This window comes from Saccoglossus kowalevskii, chromosome 4 (assembly GCF_978046115.1).
Source record: "Saccoglossus kowalevskii chromosome 4, keSacKowa6.1, whole genome shotgun sequence".
In the NCBI taxonomy this organism is placed as follows: domain Eukaryota; kingdom Metazoa; phylum Hemichordata; class Enteropneusta; family Harrimaniidae; genus Saccoglossus; species Saccoglossus kowalevskii.
In genome coordinates this window covers 16700272-16718628 of record NC_140644.1, presented here as the reverse complement: position 1 = coordinate 16718628, position 18357 = coordinate 16700272, and the positions used below count along the sequence as shown (strand labels likewise).

The 18357-nt window shown below is 35.5% G+C and overlaps 2 protein-coding genes across 4 annotated transcripts; both read left to right on the top strand.

Moving 5' to 3' along the window:
- The first annotated feature begins 4097 nt into the window (after positions 1 to 4097).
- Positions 4098 to 7496, top strand: LOC102801531 (putative defense protein 3). Its single transcript, XM_085498520.1, has 4 exons — positions 4098 to 4388; positions 5131 to 5353; positions 6461 to 6528; positions 6870 to 7496. The coding sequence occupies exons 1-4, from the start codon at positions 4169 to 4171 to the stop codon at positions 6968 to 6970; spliced, it is 612 nt and encodes a 203-aa protein (XP_085354646.1). The 5' UTR covers positions 4098 to 4168; the 3' UTR covers positions 6971 to 7496.
- Positions 7497 to 11513: 4017 nt separating this feature from the next.
- Positions 11514 to 16396, top strand: LOC146746648 (uncharacterized). 3 transcript variants are annotated; one of them, XM_085498519.1, is made up of 6 exons: positions 11537 to 11632; positions 11939 to 12098; positions 12686 to 13374; positions 14037 to 14196; positions 15381 to 15516; positions 15750 to 16396. In XM_085498519.1, exons 3-6 carry the CDS (start codon positions 13298 to 13300, stop codon positions 15896 to 15898), a joined length of 522 nt encoding a protein of 173 aa, XP_085354645.1. In that variant the 5' UTR covers positions 11537 to 11632; positions 11939 to 12098; positions 12686 to 13297; the 3' UTR covers positions 15899 to 16396. The 3 variants fall into 3 exon arrangements, with proteins under 3 accessions (XP_085354644.1, XP_085354645.1, XP_085354643.1); XM_085498518.1 differs by lacking the exons at positions 14037 to 14196; positions 15381 to 15516; positions 15750 to 16396 and having other exon boundaries at positions 11514 to 11628; positions 12686 to 13281; XM_085498517.1 differs by lacking the exons at positions 14037 to 14196; positions 15381 to 15516; positions 15750 to 16396 and having other exon boundaries at positions 12686 to 13281.
- The last annotated feature ends 1961 nt before the right edge of the window (positions 16397 to 18357 follow it).

The following is an 18357-nucleotide window of genomic DNA, read 5'->3' as shown; positions in this document are numbered from 1 at the left end:
GCCACCACATAGTTACATGTAGGCAAAAACATCAGGTAGAGTTGGTCAGTGACATCAGGTAGACTGCCTTTAGATAAAGTTAGGCAATGTTATTTGGTTGAGTTAGGCAGTGACATCAGGTAGACTGCCTTTAGATAAAGTTAGGCAATGTTATTTGGTTGAGTTAGGCAGTGACATCAGGTAGACTGCCTTTAGATAAAGTTAGGCAATGTTATTTGGTTGAGTTAGGCAGTGACATTGGGTAGAGTTAGGCAGTGACATTGGGTAGAGTTGGCCTGTAATTCATCAAAACATTATGTGGTGGTGCAAACATTTAATGGTTTGGAAATAAATATACCTAGATAAATCCTGAATTAAAAATTGATAATTATGGGAATAAACATTGTAGAAATGGTCAACAATTATGATGGCTCAAATACTAATATTCTCTGATTAAATTCTGTTGAAAATGCAGAAACTAGATTCTATGGTGCAGTTCCTGGTGTAGGCAGCTGCCCCTTTAGACCGCTTTGATGTGTGACAAAGTCTGGAATTATTAATATACACAGTGTGTTTCTGTTGTATTACAATGCACAATGGCAGAATTAAATCGAATGAAGGGTCACCCATTTGAAATTATGCTCGAGCAGGAGAAAAATGGTCAATTGTATACTTTCTTCACACTAGGTTTTCTTTTTTTTTTAAACTTTATATTAAACTGTTGAGAGAGCATTTTTTTTTCTTACTACTGTAGAATACTTTATTTTCGCTTGGAATTTATTTTCGCTATTTTCGCTGAAGGGATGATTCCGTGAAAATAAAATCCAGCGAATATACATTTTTTCCTATATTTTACATTAATCTCATCAAAAATCAGTGAAAATAAATTCCAAGCAAAACGCCCAAAAAGCCTTTTCAGCGAAAATTAATTCCAGCGAAAATTAAGTATTCTACAGTATTTAACTTTATTGATTTGTTTTTACTTGATTTCAGCCCAAATCAATTTTGTTTCTTCCAAAATCCCACAGACCCCTCAGCAATGTTGAAATAAAAAACAACAAAATCTTTTGCAAATAAAATTAATTATGAAATGGGGTCATATCATTTCCCACTAACTTATTTGAATACTATGTTCTAAAATGTAATATTGAATCAAAACAATTGGATTATTATCTTCAATAAATTGTACAGTCCACATACATTGATTACAACTTAATATACAATATTTCATGGCATTTGTGCAAGCTCACTTATCAAATTTAAAAAAAAAATGGCTATGCATTAACCAGCCAATCACAGGAGAGTGGTCTGGTCACATCACTAGATCTGCACATAACACACATTTAGAGGGAGATTAGTGATTGATTGCAAACATTCATCAGCAATGATGAGAAATGATGTGGTTCTGTGTGATTATACTATTCATAGCAGTGTATGTGGTGCGCATCTATGGGTATGGTTCAGGAGCCTCTACTACTGTAAAATCTATATTAGAATCCACGACTTCTATTGAAATGGTACAATGCAACAGAAGGGATGCAGCTTTTATTAGAGCATCTACACATATGAGAAATGATGAATTTCTGGTTCTCAATTGTTCAAAAAGAATGGGTGCGACTTCTATTAGGGATGCAGATTCTATTGACATGGTACAATGCAACAGAGGGGATGCGGCTTCTATTACAGCATCTACACATATGAGGAATGGTGAATTTCTGGTTCTCAATTGTTCCAAAAAAAATGGGTGCCACTTCTATTAGGGATGGGAATTCTAATACAGATTTTGCGGTACTGTATGTGATACAATGACTCCAGGTCATGCCAACATTTCTCCACAGCAAGGACACGAGTCCATTTACTTTAACCAAAGACAATATGTCTAATGTCTTTGCTTTAACCATGATACCACGGTTACTAGTAACCGTGGTGATACCAAGCTTATATAGTGCCAGTTCAGTTAGATGACAGACGAGTGTGGAATTTCCAGTCTAATAAATCGCCTACCATAGAGGTGATGTGACCATAAACAACTCGACAGATGACTCTGAAAGTAAGGATAATTTGTCAAAAATGTTCACTGAATACAATTAAAGATGAAAGGTGTGCAGTGTGCAAAATACAGTATTGTAGTTGTTAGCATTGAGTAACACTTTGAAATCATTGATGGACATCTACAGATCGATCAAAACTATATTGATACACTGGATGATTTTCATTGGATTGCTAGATGTTGCTTTTTCTAGAAAATCTGCATTGGTTGGGAAATCGTTACGCTTATAACACTTGTAATGTTGCCAAGAGACTGAATCTTGTGTTCTTGAAACCCTCCCAGTTAACGTGGTTGGGCGGGATTTGCAGGAATACTCACCACTGACAATTGGAACTTTTTCCAGTCCGAGCACCAAACTGATCGATTGTAGCAATGTCGGTGACAGCGTTACACATTCCACAACAGCACTTCGTTCACATGGAATCCACCTGCCCAGGCCGTCATCATGTATGCATTAATTATAAAGTTAGGGGGTCAATTTGATAGCTAGAGACAGGCTGAAACAAGATTGTTGTGGACGAAGACAAAAAAGCCTGATGTCTGCATAATGTAAATGAATAGAAAAAAAAATAATAGTAATTGTCATCAAGGAAATAAGAATAATACATATACACCTTTGTCAACTTATAGTTGAAAAATGCATATTAATTATAAAATATCAATTTGCTCGGATTCAGTGGTTACTTACTAATTCTATTGATTTTTTTTTAAATTTCTGTTTTACTGAACAACAAAAGTAATACAATTAATTAATGATTGAGAAAAATGTTGGTTCAGTATTTTAAAAGTTGACGTGGAGGTGTAGATGAATATAGTAGCTCTGTAAAATATTGGCAATCAGATCAAGATCTCTTCCAAAATCCAATTAAATGGCTTTTGTCTTCAACTTTTTTTTTGTTTTTAGATAACTTTCCCAAAATACTGTTTCCATTGCACTCGGATCCACATTTCTTCAAAATTCGTGTATTTGTCCATTATAGCGCCACCAACATAAATATAGTTGTGGGTCCGTCAGCCAACTGTACTTTTCAAAAGTGTATCACCACCACACGGCGCTCCATAAAGTGACATACAATGTTATTTCGAAGAAGGTTTGTGTTCCCCATCTAAAATCACACACTGAGTAACCAATCTAAAGAACAATACAGTACGAAATGCAATGTTTTATCAGAGTTCCTCTAGAGGGACTGTGGTTTTATTAATAGTCACATGACTGAAGCATATATTTGCGCAAATCGCTCTCTGGAAAATATAGTTGCCCTCTGTTAAACGCGGCAAAATAGTTATTGCGTCGGAAGTATTTTGCAGTGAAATAATATCTACAGGCACGTTTCTTTGCAAATCTGGGAAATCACTGGCTCATATTTTCATCGTTTATCAAGACTTCCACTGTGGATGGAGTAGAGATTAAGGGTTATTGTAGGATTAGTGTTCGTGGAATATCCACACCCAACTATAGCCATGTCGGTGATCCATGTGTACATTGCACCACCGTCCGGACGGTGATTGCACATACATGTACTAGTACTAAAAAGATGCGCCCTCTAGCGACGAAGAACCTATATGACGTTAACATGACGTAAATTGGTTGAGGAATACAGTGATTAATTAAATATGTTCCATAATTCATCAATGCAATTATTATGATTATGTTACTGCCCTTTGAACTCATCTTTATTCAGACGAACAGACAATGCAATTACCCATATCATGCATCGTCTTGATCACAGAAGGGGTGACGTGAGAAATCACGTCCATGTTTTAACCAGTTAAGCGCAATATATTTCAAGTCTGTTTACTTGTTTTCAACGCCAATGTATGGGCCAGTGATTGTTCAAGTAAATTGCCCTATTCAAATACACTCTACCACGAAAAATATTAGATGAATGTGATATCAAAATAGATATGGGAGATTATGGGTTTCAAACGCGCATGCGCGTCAGCAGAACCTGAAACTTGCGCGAAGCAGTCCCTCTATATAGACTATATAGGGACTGTGCGCGAAGCAATTACTGACATGTGTTGCACGTATGTATACCATTACTCACAACTTCCTCGTTAAATGTTTATTTTAATTTATGCTAATGTCAATAAAACACATATCATAGTTTACTTAATAAATGAACCACTGCCCCAAAAATGAACGTCGTCGGTATTGTGAGCGCAATACTGTGGTGTTGCGTTGGCCGTGTCAGTCCTCATCCATGGGGAGCTCCACGGACTGCATGTATTGATATGGACCCCGGACATTTCACGGTGTACGGAGTAGAGTCCAAATACCAATTGCATGGCAAAGATGAGCCTGGACCATACACCATCAGAGCACAGGATGTGTACGTGCCCGGTGGAATAGTCAACGGTAAGTGAACAACATATGACTCGATATACGACGGTAAATTACTGGTCAATCTTAAGTTATGTAGTGTTACATTGAACGTAGGGTGTTACTTAGTGGTCAGAGTTTAATGTTACTTGAAGACATCCCAAGAGCCAATGATTTTGACAAGAATGTATTGAATTAGCGAAAATAAACAGGTAAGTTCAAACAAATTTAAAACTATTCGTGGAGAGATCATCTTGAGCTTTAAAGGTATATATTCCAGCTCACTGCCTCCACCGTTTGTAGTGAGAGACTTCAACGAATACGAAATCATGCGAAGGGACAGATGAAAAGGAAATTTTGTGAAAGATCTTCAATAGTCATGTGATAGACTTTTCTGAAAACAATGGTGACGAAAACACTACTATTTTTGAATACATTCATTTAAGCAATTTTGAAATTACAAAATGATTACAATGACCCGGGGTACTCGAGTAAAACATAGGCATGCAATCTTTAAAAAAATCAAGTTCGATGGAGGGGGGGGGGGGCGTCAGTACATACCAAGGATAAAATATTAGTAATTTCCCCAGAAATTCTCTTAGAGAAAAAATGACCAAAATTCCTCCTCGGACTTATTTTTTTTTTGTTTCAAAAACAAAACACAACCAAAAAAACGTGAATATCAGGCAAACAACATTTTGCGCATTTGTCAGCCATCTGCCACTCGATTTTCTAATGTTCAATCTCTTAGTGGAATAAAACATTTATTTGTTTACAGTTCACATCATCGGAGGAGATTACAAAGGTGTAATAATGCAAGCTCGTCTTCCTGACTCAGATACACCTATCGGGCAGTTCATCAATCCACCCCTCCATACAAAGCTGACAGAGTGTAATCACAGAGACGACACGGTAACTCACGCCAATGACGGAGATAAAAACAGTCTTATTTATTATTGGCGAGCACCAGACAAAGGTGGATTGGGACTTGTCGAATTTGTGTAAGTATGATGTTGATTTGTTTATCGGTAAAAGACAGAAATTGTACGTATAACTGTACCTAGCTATAAACGCTCACACGCAGTATAGTTGCACCGAATCATAGTCTGCCAATATTTAGAATACCATGACTAAGTATAGATCATGGGTTACTGCGCCCTCGGCGACAAATTCGTACCACCAAGTGAGGTTGCCGATGAGTGTGCTGTAACTCCAGCCAAAAAGATAATGTTCGCAGGACCGTTCAGTCAGCTAAACCGTGGGAGAGCGAGATGGCGAATTGTTCGAGTTACGGACATCGAGTTGTATGCTGTCCGTAACTCGACGTTCATTTAACTGTTTATTAAAGTTCGAGTTACTCAATTTGCACGTTAAACAAACACAAAAATTGTATATTTCGCCAGTGACTCAAATTATGTTAACTGGTAATTGAACATCGAGTTATAATTTGGGTGGAGTTTCGCAAACGTAGGAGTGGTTTCTAAAATATGGGCGTGGCTATTTTTGTATTTCGATAATTCAGCATTTCGGGATAGTAGTGTGTTACTGAATTTTGGGAATGGGGGTTAAACTCGTAGTTATGAACACATTTCCTCGAAAAAAACCTACTAAAAATATTGACGACTTTTTAATGCTTCTAGACATCAAAAAGAAACGTATAAGACACTATATAACGTTTTTCACCATACAGTTTTTTCATCGTGAATAGAAATATCAAATATTTAAAAATGAAGAAAATGACAATATTTGTTACTTCTGTGCAGCATTCTACCTTACATTTTCATTCCGTGGTAATGTTGTCAATGCAATATCAGTCTGATGAAAGACATTGCTATTTCATTATATTTCCATTAGTTTACCATTTTCTGAAAATCGCTGTTTTGATAACTTTACCAACGTTAAGCACATTACTCGATTTTAGCAACGCACATAACGCTTTTTGAGGACAAGTGGTGCCTTGGGATCTAATATACTACATGCAGTATTAAGCTACACACCTTGTTAAGTATCGACTGTATTTAGTGATGAACATGTGTATATACAATGTACTAATATTTTCAATTCTCCACTCGTATATCGACCCGGGGTATGTTCTATTTTATTTACAGGGCAACGGTCGTCAAGGACCATGGTACATATTGGGTGAAGTTAAAGTCAAATCAAGTTAAAGAAAAAGGTAGGATTCAAATTACCGACATTCGTGATTAAAAATGGCGGACAAGCGGCCTTCGGACATTGAACGGATTATAAATAGCAAAGTTTGTCCTTTTTAGCCGGGCGTTTTTAGCTTGTATTAAAAATATATATTCTGATAAAATAGTGTCTGCTATTTTAGTGTATTTCCCACTAACATTTTTGTCATTTTGTAAAACTGAATGAAAATGTCATGATAAAACCAAAAACACTCATTAACTCTTAAAGTTTTGATTTATTTATTATGCATGAGAAATTCCGGGGTTCCTGCAAATCGAATGCGGTTTACAACGATGGGAACTAACTCGTACACTTGTATTCCAGGACCGAATGCCGCACCCTCTTCGACGCTGCATACATTTCTTCAGATAGTTATCGGTTTATTATGGACCCTGATTTATATCTGTCATCGTCACAGAAGCTGAGACGTGTTGCGAAAACTAACAATTATGGACCATGTGAATATGAACCCACATCAACTAGCTGAAAAATACTACACAGTTATACTCCAGTTTGACTCCATTATAGTCATTTAACAGCTGTCTGACATGTGTTTACAACACTAGTGTGTGACAGTCATACTTTTTTTTTTTAAATGCACTTGTAAGGTAACAACGAAATACAAAATACATTGCCTAAGACGACCGAATTTATGAAGATAAGAGTATGATTTTTCTTAACATAAAATTTACGACAACCAGAAACATTAAACGGTTAACTCGTACTCGTTAAATCTTCACTTTCTCCGTGGAAATATTATATTTCCAATAAGTGTTCGTTGTTTTAATGTTTTTAGTATAATGTAATTATTTCAGTAACTAAGAGGTTTCAACCGCGCGATAACAGAAAAACCCCCACTACATATTCTCAGATGGTATTCTAAGTCGACCCTCATTTTTTGTAACCTCTATAAGATTGTTTGTGACAATAAAGTACAGTTACGATCATGAACCCCGTATGCGGGTAATATTTATATTTTGAACAGCATATGTGTGTGCTATATATTTGTATAAACCAATCATGTAACAAGAACAATGATAGAAACGAAGATAGTTCCGCTTTTGAAGTAGTAATAATATCCGATCTAAATATATACCCTATTTAAAGCACTTACTACAAATGCACCTGTTTGAATACTTGATGACACCAGATGCAGTTTCAAAAAAATTATATCAAGTCAGCTGAAGTCTTGGCCAAATTAGCTACGCTGGCAAATGAATACTTGGTGACAATAGAAGAACCAGGTGTAGTTTCACGAATAAATTACATCAAGTCAGAAAAAGTCTTGGCCGATTTAGCTACCCTGGCAAATGAATCAAATCAGTTATTGTTAAATACAACCTAAACCAATATATAGCAATTTATTCAAGTTTATTTCTGCTCATCTATAAAGGCAGCTCAATTCCTAAATCATGGAAAACAAGCGAACCTCACCACAAGTAAACTGGATTATAACCAATGTGGAGAATTTGCTTCCTGACACATGTTGGATCTGTTATGAAATGTATTGCACCGAATTTGCAAACTATTCTTGGAATGTTTCCTGTGTGGTCAAGGTATTAATGTAATGTGCTACATTGAACAATCCGGAACCAGTCACCCTCTACCAAATATATCCGATCTCCATTGTTTATGCCCTCACTGTGAACCTCGGGCAAAAATTTTCTCGCCATGCCAAAAACAACCGAGACAAACAGAACATCAAACCATTCGAATTTATAATAGCGGGATCATTTGTGGAACACACAGAGAAAATGAGTCCTATCTCTCAAATGGGTAGTTCTAAACATGAACATACAAAGGAAAATCCGCATCCATTACAGGAACAATAGATGGAAACATGATATCTCTGGTAAAGGATGTGCCTATCTGCATACAAAACCATGCAGAACGTTACTATCAGCTCATCCCTGAATAGAAAGCTACAATGGAAACAGCACCACAGACCGCAAGATCCCCAATCATACAAGGGCAAAAAATATTTTTAAGAGTGGCATTCTTCAACAGATTCAAAACAGAATACAATATATGGAATCAACACAACAAGTTCAACACTCAAACCTGTTGCAGAGGCTGATGACCTAAGCAACAATCATCAGATGCACTACAAGCACCAACGGACTGGTCAAAGATACTGTTCAAACACATACCTAATAACTTGAAATATGCAGGGACTTTACTCAAAGACAAACCAAAATAAAGTTCCCTATCTCAATGACCTTGTCAATTTTTTATGATGCTAAACTTATTGCATTAGCAGAAATTCACTTCAAACCAGAAGTACTTGATAAACATTGAGTGTTAATATACATTCAGAACTCTCTATCTTGTATTATATTTCTGTGTCACTCAAATTATTAATGTCATAATTACTAATGAAGGATGCCAACTTTATGGTCCAAGATTGTTTAACTGTATGCTAAAACATATTCGAGACACATCGAACTGCAGTATGAATACTTTCAAATGCAAACTGGACAAATACTGTGACTAGTAAAGTGACTCGAATTTAATCTTTAACATGGTTAAATTACTATGCATCTGAACATTAACGTTTATAGGATGAAGGCAAAAATATAGAGAATATAGCAAATTATCTTTTTGGGGGGATATTTTTGTGTAATCGGTAATTATGAAAATTATTTATGGGTGCATACAAATTATATTTCGGTATGAATTATTCTTAATACAAATTTCTGAATCACCTTTTCAAAATCAGCCTTTTCAGAATTGTTCTCCCCCAAAACGAAAGAATTTAACAATGTTGAGAAGCTTATATCGTAGGGTTTAACTACAATTAACTTCCTGCACATTGCTAGACTGGATTCAGAGTCAATTCCAATATGACTCTGTTATAATTAGAAAACTCAATGTTTATGGCAACACTAAGTTAAGGACACAAGTCATTTTTCAAAGGTTTACACAGTGTTGTGTTTACCAACCCATTTCTTTCTAGTGGCATTCATTGACAATTCAGGGTAAATTCTGATAACATTTTCTGCTAACATTTAGCGTTGTTGGTTTTTTGTACTGGACGAGGGTTATGTAAAATCAAGATCTCATTTATTCAGATGTTAGTCTTCAATTTATTAATACATTAATATAAAACCTTTGGAATTCGTGTTCTAAGCATGACTCTGGGATTGCGTTATTCCACAACCTCTCATCTAATACTTACAGTATTAATTATATATCTTCATTATGTGATTAAGCTCTCACATCTAGACTTCTATCTCAAACAGACCAAGGTGTGTCCTCTGATTTATGTGATTTTGCTGCATAGAAGGTTTCATCTAAAAACTCAACTTTTCAGGATAATATTTTTTATGAGCTATTTATAGGGATAGATTTCCATTTTCGAGCCGTTAATCTCGTGCGGATTGAAACGAAAGTGCACTTTTGCATCGGATATAATAGCGTTCATTTTTCGTTATTATCGTCCGTGCTTTTAAGTGAACGCGTATTACCGATTATATATCCACCACGTAAGGTACCTGAGGCTATGAAACCAACTTTAAAAGCTGAACTGAATAGTGTGGATGAACCAACGGACTGGGTTAAACACGTTGTGATTGTAGAAAAAGCAGACACTTCATGCCTAGATCCGAAATAGTTAAATGAATCAATACGTCGTGAACACTATATCCTTCCAATGATAGAGGACATATGTGCCAAGTTATCAGGTGCGAAACATTTTTTCTGTATTAGATGCATCAAGTCTTTTTGGCAAATTAAACTTGATGAAAGTAGTTCCATGTTAACTACCTTCAATACTCCCTTTGGCAGATTCAGATTGAAACGTCTTCCATTTGCATGTCCAGTGCATCAGAAGTGTTTAAACAAATTATGTCACAGATTTTAGAAGGCCTTGAAGAGGTGGAAAACTCCATCGATGATATTTTGGTATACGTTCAAGAGGGCAAATGGTGTGAGACTGAGAAAGGTACTCACTCGACTTCGACTTCAACGGTCCACATGTCACATTGGTCGAAATCAGGTGACGTTGAACTGGTAATGGAGTCAAGTCAGACTCTGATGAGGTGAAAGCTGTGATCGAAATGCCAAATCCTACAGAAAAGAAAAGTTTTCAATGTTTTCTTGGTATGGTAACTTTTTTTGGAATTTTTTTCCAAATCTGCCAACAATATCTGCTCCACTAGGCGTACTAATACAAAAGGATATTGAATGGCATTGAACAAAACAACATTCAAAATCTGTTTATGCTCTCGAACAACTACCTACACAGGCTCCTCTCCTTGCATACTACAACTCAAATACAGATATTGTAGCAACTGAAGATGCTCAAAAAATGGTATTGGTGCTGCTATTCTACAAAATGAACGTCCTGTAGCATTCGCTTCTCGTGTACTAACTCAGGCCGAACAAAATTATGCTCAAATTGAAAAGGAGACCTTAGCAAATTTTCAATTTATTGTATTCGCTCGACCTATATTCATATCATGCAATTTAATTACCTATATTCATAATGCAGTCGTATCCACCTTAAGAGAGGTATGTCATATTTTGTATTTGTATTTCACTACATTAATATTCATGACGTAAACTAAAACTGTATGCGCATGCGTCAGATAATAAACTCAAGCTGTACAAGTTCTAGTAATCGTGTGTGTCTGCGTGTATTTCTTACAGTAATCTTCTATATATGATTCTTAGAGAGCGGGAGCATATTTAATAATGTTGGTGGATCATAGTTCAAAGACAACTTAGTTTTAAATAATTCCATTATACTAAATAATTGTGGTGTCGATTTTGAAACCCAAATTACAAGTTGTAATTTGGCAGAACATCGCATTTTAATAGACAAGGATCCTGTACTTTCGACATGCTATCTTATCTATTTCGTACCATGTATATGACTGCCTGTTTACGCTTGCGCCGTGGTTATTTTTATTTTATAGGCTATTTATAGGGATAGATTTTCGGGCGTTACTATCGTACGGGTTGGAACCAACCTGCATTTATCATCCATTTTTCGTTATTATCGTTCGTGCTTTTAAGTAAATAGGAACGCGTGTCAACGTTTTGACGTCTTGTTAAACGAATACTGTACACTGGTGCGGTTGTGAGTACGTTCATATTTACAAAACAGCGACATACGTACGTCTATGATGCGTGTACATACTTGATCGGTTGTATATTATCCAGCGCATTATGTGGATATGCATGTACAGATTTATTTACTCCGCATTTGATTTTTAATACTGCTATATTCATCTATTACATACACCGCGTCATGTTCAATGCGAGCCATAAATGTCACGTTTGTAACGTGTTTGTTTCCACACATTCGAACACGTGCTACAACTGTGCTGTTTTTAGAGCATCTAATTCCATCAATTAATAAATATTTAATTCATATCTATTCACGATAGGACCATGACAATGAAGAGACCAGTTAAATTTGTGATAGCAGGTATACTAGTGTACGTTTTAGCGAATCTTCTCGGCGTCTCTGAACACTTACATTTCGAACATGGCCTGATTTCTCGATTCCAAAATTCAGGTCGGTCTGGTCCACATACGCAACAATCAGTAAGTATGATATATTTATGTGATTTTACTTTATCGAGATTAACAACAAAAATGGCCCACATATTTCAATGGGTTACATATTATATCTTATGTGAATAATTACGGCAATTAACCTAATATACAATAACGCATCAAATCTCAAAATACTTACTGAGATTTAGCGTGTACACCAGTCATTTAGTCCATGGTGTTACCAACAAATAGGGCAAAGGTTGGGTGTTATCATTGGAAAGGTATTTATGCGTGAAAACATATCAAATATATTTTTCATCTAAATTTTGCATAGTTTCTGCGTTTTGAGATAATATATTATCATATACATACCTAAATTATTCCGTGTGTATTCGAGAAGGTACGACAACTTTATTCATTTCTGGTATAGGCCATACTAACATATGCAAATGATTTGCATAAGTATTGAAGTATACTTAATTAGACAGTGTAAACCTTGATTACGTGATTTCAAATTATATATATGATGAAAAATTTGAGAAACCATCAAGGCATATTTGTGGGTTTATATCTTCACAACTATATTTATCATACACTCAATAATTTACAATAGCAAATGAATCTTTTATTTTCAGAAATATTTCAATAACGGAACTAAATACTCCAGACCTCGCTATATCCTGCCAATACTCGTGTGGTTCGACGGGTTATCGACGCTCTATAATGAGTTCTCACGGTCAATGATGTTTGCAATGCAAGAACAGCGTACCATTGTCACCATTCCCTTTCACAACCATGTCGAAACACAGGAAGGAGGTCTTCGTGTGCAGAGATCCTTTGAGGAAACGTTTGATGTTAAAGAATTTGAGAAACTTTTACCGATCGTTAATCTCAGTGAATACATAAAGCACTGTGGAGTGGTGCTACCAGCCCAGAATATCCTTATACCAGAAACAAACATTATACAGACGAACAATAAAAATGTGAACACAACTATGGAAAACTATTACAAACTAAGGTCATTGGACACAGATTATTTCATTTCAGTTTAACAAGACATACGTCATCTCTACAATAGATATTTGGGCATTCAGCTGCCCGTAATCACTGATTTAATCACAGAAGACTACAACCTCACCGCCGATTGCGTTGGTGTTTTTCCATCCAGAGATCTAGCTGTTTCCAACGAATATGAGTTTCAGCAAAGTATTGTCAAGCATTGGCAGTTTGCTGCATATGTACGTGAGATGGCTAATGATGTATTGGAAACACTGTGTGATGGTAAATACATTGCAGTGCATTGGAGAAATCAAACAGGTGAAAGGTAAAGTTGAAAACTAATAAAAATTAAAAATGAAACCTCAATAAAAATAATGATTTCTCCACAGTGCAATATTGGACTGGGAGTCGCATAATTTCCCATACTTCACATGAATACGTTGACCGCCAAACATTCGTTTCGACATGGAAAACACCTTTCACAATATTGGTAACACAATGATGCCATCATATTGGCCGTATTATGGCGATAAACATTACGACAAAAAATACTGCGTATAATGTTTTTTTTTCTCAGCGTATGTAACTACTATGCCCTTCAAATATAGAATTAACATATTTGTGCTTTTTTCAGTGTTATCGTTTAATACCCACTATGCTCCACAAATATATCTGTTTATCGTATGATGCAGTCATTATAGAACGAAGCTAGCTATAAATTTTATTTGTACTCTATTTAAGCTAAACAAGTCGTTCTGTTCGTGTATTATTGTAAGATAATTGTAACGCCATTCACCTATATTTCTGTCAACATAAAAACAACGGTGTTACCAACTTTCACATCATACATTACTTTGCACAAACAACAATAATTCATGTTTATTTTCAGTGTGTTCCAAAATAGTTTACTGCACATGTTAGACCCCCCCCCCAATTAAACCACTGTTAATTTCAGATAAATTCCAATTATCTCACTGTTCGTTTCAGATGCATCCCAAATAATCCAATCGGTAATTGTACATTGAAAACTCAACGTGAGTTAATTATGTTATCAAGAGCAACACCTGACATTGTAGACAGTGTTATTGAGACAGTCAGGTCACATCAACTACGATGTATTTATGTGGCTTCACCGCCATATGAACAGGTGAGTAACTATATTACCCATAAAAAACATTGTTTATTTGATTTACCAATATATGAGCGCATGTGTTAGTACAATATAATTTGGACAGGAAAGTTGCCATGAGCTTGCGAATTTATTATCGTCCCTTTGTATCTCAGCTGCTGTGTAGGTTTCATCTAAAAACCTAAACCTAAACTTGTTTCAATTGAGTCAAAACCGATTTCCTCACATCACCTCCATCCAATACGAATCCACCAACCATTGCGTTGAACCATATTTTGATGGACATTTTGGATTGAAAATCGGTAAAGCTGCAACAAATTCACTAACTAGATGTTTTCATCGAAAATACTGTCTCAACGAATAATTTACCTTCACCGCTATATGAACAGGTGAGCTACTATTTTTGGATTTATCCCCCATAAAAAACATTGTTTAATTGATTTACAAATATATGAGCGCATATGTCAATACAATATAATTTGGACAGGGAAGTCGATATGCGCTTGTGAATGAATTATTGGCCCTTTATATCTCCATTCCTGTGTTGGTAAAGGTTTCTAGCGACAATCACTAGACGACAGCAATATGGCTGATGAATTCCTATTCAAAAATTAGATATAATTCTAATAATTGTTTTGGGTCTATCGACGAGAAATAACTTGATTGTATGCTGAATGAGAAGGTTTTGCGGTGAAAACGATAATGGCGTATGAAATTATGTGACATTATGTGTGTGTTTATGTTACTATTACACTCTTGTAACGGTTACATCTTTGAACACACCATTCGGTCTATACCAGCCTGATATTGGTTTCAGCGTAGGCAAATGGTGTATAATTTTCTCTACTCTAATTAAATATTGGATTGATATACATTTCTTTTGATACTATGTCATGTTCTTAGTTACTACGAATGACGTCACAGCTTTACATCATTTTATTTATTTTTCATATTGAATATCGATTCGGACAAACATTTGTTTTGATGATATTGATACTTACTAAATATTCAATAGACCACAATGTGTATTTGCGACAGGATGATTTTTTTTCCAAAACGCCTTACCGTGTCATAGACATTTGTCTTCCAATTATTTGACATATACTGTAACGTGTTTGCAAGTCGTTTCTTTTTGTCCATTGTTTTGGATTCTTGAACATAATTAATGTAAGATTTATTTTAGGTTATTTTTATATTCATAGTTGTTTATATCAAGTCTCAAACAGAAAGACGTTGCGGTATTTACCATTGTTGATCTTATCGGTATGTCGAAAATGGTTGCCATGCACAAAGATGATAATTACGTATTGTCATTACTGGAGCAACTAATTGCTGAATGTAAGTTATTTTATAAATACACTGAGCTTACACTTCTGTATAATTTTGAGCCGCTTATTTCACTGATAGCACTGAATACTCAAATTTGACAATTAAATAGAATGTACTGATTTATTTACAAAGCAATATATTTAAAACTTTGTGAATATGTCATCAATTCCACAAAATTTAAAATCAGTGAATCTTTTTTCCTGTTACGGCATTATTAACCCTGTTTGCTTTTAATTTTACAGACGCCGAGGTGTTTATTAGTAGCCGGACATCAAATTGGTCGTTTTACGTCGAATTTCGAAGAGATCTACAAAAGAAAATTACCATCGCGCTTAATGAAATAGGGAAAAATTCGCTCGCGTCCACGCCTGAGCTTAAAAATTTGCTTTAACAAACAGATATTATTTTTAGTGGCCAACACTTGAATATCTTTTGATAGAACATTTTAAGAGGTTGGACAAAACCATTATGTCTAATGACAGGACGTGGTGGTTCATGGTTATATATATATATCAACGCTGTGACGAGAAATTTGCTTACTAATAATAAAATAATAATTGCTTTTGGTTTTTAACATGAAATATTTCAACAAATACATCTGGCAGGCAAATGGTAATTTAGAGGTGAACCCGGATTTGGGGATTCATACAAAATTTCGCATTCAAGATTTGATAATCACATTTGCCTCTTCAAGAGAAGTTGGGATATCCTGTTGCATCATTACTCGTCTGTGCATTAACACTATATGGGTATTATTAATTCAGTAATTATTAACTTGTGATTGTGCATGAGACCAGGGTGGAAGATCTATTCTGCCGATTATACCAATTACATACTTTTTATTATCCGTAGTTTCTGTGTTAATTTACCTATTCTGTATTTGTTAACATTGATGTTCTAGTCATTTCTTAACATAAAGATAGTGGATTACATCAGAAGCTATATTGATAGAAAACTAAATACTCTGATGTAGATCTCATCTTTGATCAGTATACAAACTTCAGCACACAGTGTACGACTGATCGAAGTAAAGAAGCAAGTGATTCCATTGAGTCTGCACACACTTTTTTCTTCACAGTGTAAGACCTGCTTGTTGCTAATGAGAGGGTAGTCACGAAACTCACACTGGACAAGGGGTTCTTTTACTGCTAGAATGGGGTAGACAAGACAATAGTACTGGAAATGAAATACACATAAGTGACATACACCAAAATATCGAGTTGAACTCCTGGCTTTATTACCTTTCAAAATAATTACAGGAAATAAAGCACAGTAAATACAATCGAATAAAGTCACTAAAATAAGGGATTGCTTAGGGAAGTGTGCATTGGTGATAACTCACAGTTCTAGGGTGTAGAAATGGATGACAGTCAATGGCTTCCGCAACACAACGACGACGAAATACAGAAGTCTTGCTTGCAGAGAAACGCTGTTATTCTGGAGGGCACCCCTGAAAGCAGGAGATCGCAGAGCAGCTCATACAAGTCTCACATAATGATGGCTGTAGCCTGTATCACTTGTCTCACAAGATCGTAGCAGCAACACACAGGATACTTGATTAAAATGATGGACTCCAACTGTCCTCAGTCTGTCCAGTTTATAGGCATAAATGGCCCAGATTCAGTAACACCACCTGGGTTTCCACATGAACCAATCAGAATGTTGCTAGCAGCTGTGTCACATAGGCAACTCAGTAGATCATAAACATCTGTTGTTATTCAAATAACAGCACACCTGGTAGATTCCAATTCTCCTTCCAGAGTTGAAAACAAGTATGACCTGTCAATCACCTTTATGACACGGCAATGCACACCATTTCTTCCCATGATTCCATGCACAATTCTATTTGCAGGGTTTGAGGTAATATGCCAAAAACATAGAATAAAGGATGCTGACAAAAGGTGTTTGAGTATTAATGTCAGGTAATCTGCAGTAGGTTTTTCAAAAATAAGATCTTCTGGAAAAGTTATCCATATTACTGGAAAATACTGGAAAAAGGGAATTTAGAGATGAAGGAGAAGCAATCACACATCGATATAAACAGGAAACAGGAACAGGAATATTAAATTAAACTGCAACAAGCAGTGATGGAATGTGAAACAGATATATAAGATAATGGCAGATGATACTTTATATATTTACTATTTAGAGCTTTGGAAACCTAAGAAATGCTATAAACCACAGGATAATGGTATCACATATTCATGTAACTGTAATTGACATCGGAGAAAAAATGAATGAAATGATAGTGTATTAATACAATTGAGGAATTATATTCCACATAAATCGGGATATGACTGCGTTCGTAATGTTAGATCACAATACAGTAAAGTGTAATTATTAATATGTATAGATTTTTTTCTTTTACTTGTTATTATTATACATCTGTCACAGTAACGCCATAAGTTACAGCGTGCCGTAATTTTGCGGCATTTTACGGGGTATTTTCATGATTACGCGCGTAGGCGTCTTCTAATAATAAAAACAAACATGGCTGCCACCAGGGTTTGACCGGACTCCATACAAAGAAGTTCGCTTATTCTGTTCTAAACTTTTTAGATTTCGGCATTCCCCATGATGTATCCTTGGAAGGAAAAGACGTATAATAATAAGGTTATTACTGTACTGTATTGTACTGTTTCCGTGCATACTTTGAGGTATCTTCGTAATAACCTTATATTAATTTTTAAATACTTCATCTTTCCGTTCACTAGTTTTATTTCTCCAATATATTGCAGCGAATTCTCCTTCACACATTGTTCCTAACACATCCTTAGCCATTTCCTGTAAATAAGATGCTGGTTTCCAATATTTGACAATTTTCTTTTCTAACGCTTTATCATTTTGGAA

Bases quoted from the DNA above. Each gene is read 5' to 3' on its own strand.
- LOC102801531 (XM_085498520.1), top strand. From the start codon at position 4,169: ATGAACGTCGTCGGTATTGTGAGCGCAATACTGTGGTGTTGCGTTGGC. The intron at 5,354-6,460 runs GTAAGTATGATG...TTTTATTTACAG, and splicing joins TTGGGACTTGTCGAATTTGT to GGCAACGGTCGTCAAGGACC. The intron at 6,529-6,869 runs GTAGGATTCAAA...CTTGTATTCCAG, and splicing joins AAATCAAGTTAAAGAAAAAG to GACCGAATGCCGCACCCTCT.
- LOC146746648 (XM_085498518.1), top strand. From the start codon at position 11,943: ATGACAATGAAGAGACCAGTTAAATTTGTGATAGCAGGTATACTAGTG. The intron at 12,099-12,685 runs GTAAGTATGATA...TTTTATTTTCAG, and splicing joins GTCCACATACGCAACAATCA to AAATATTTCAATAACGGAAC.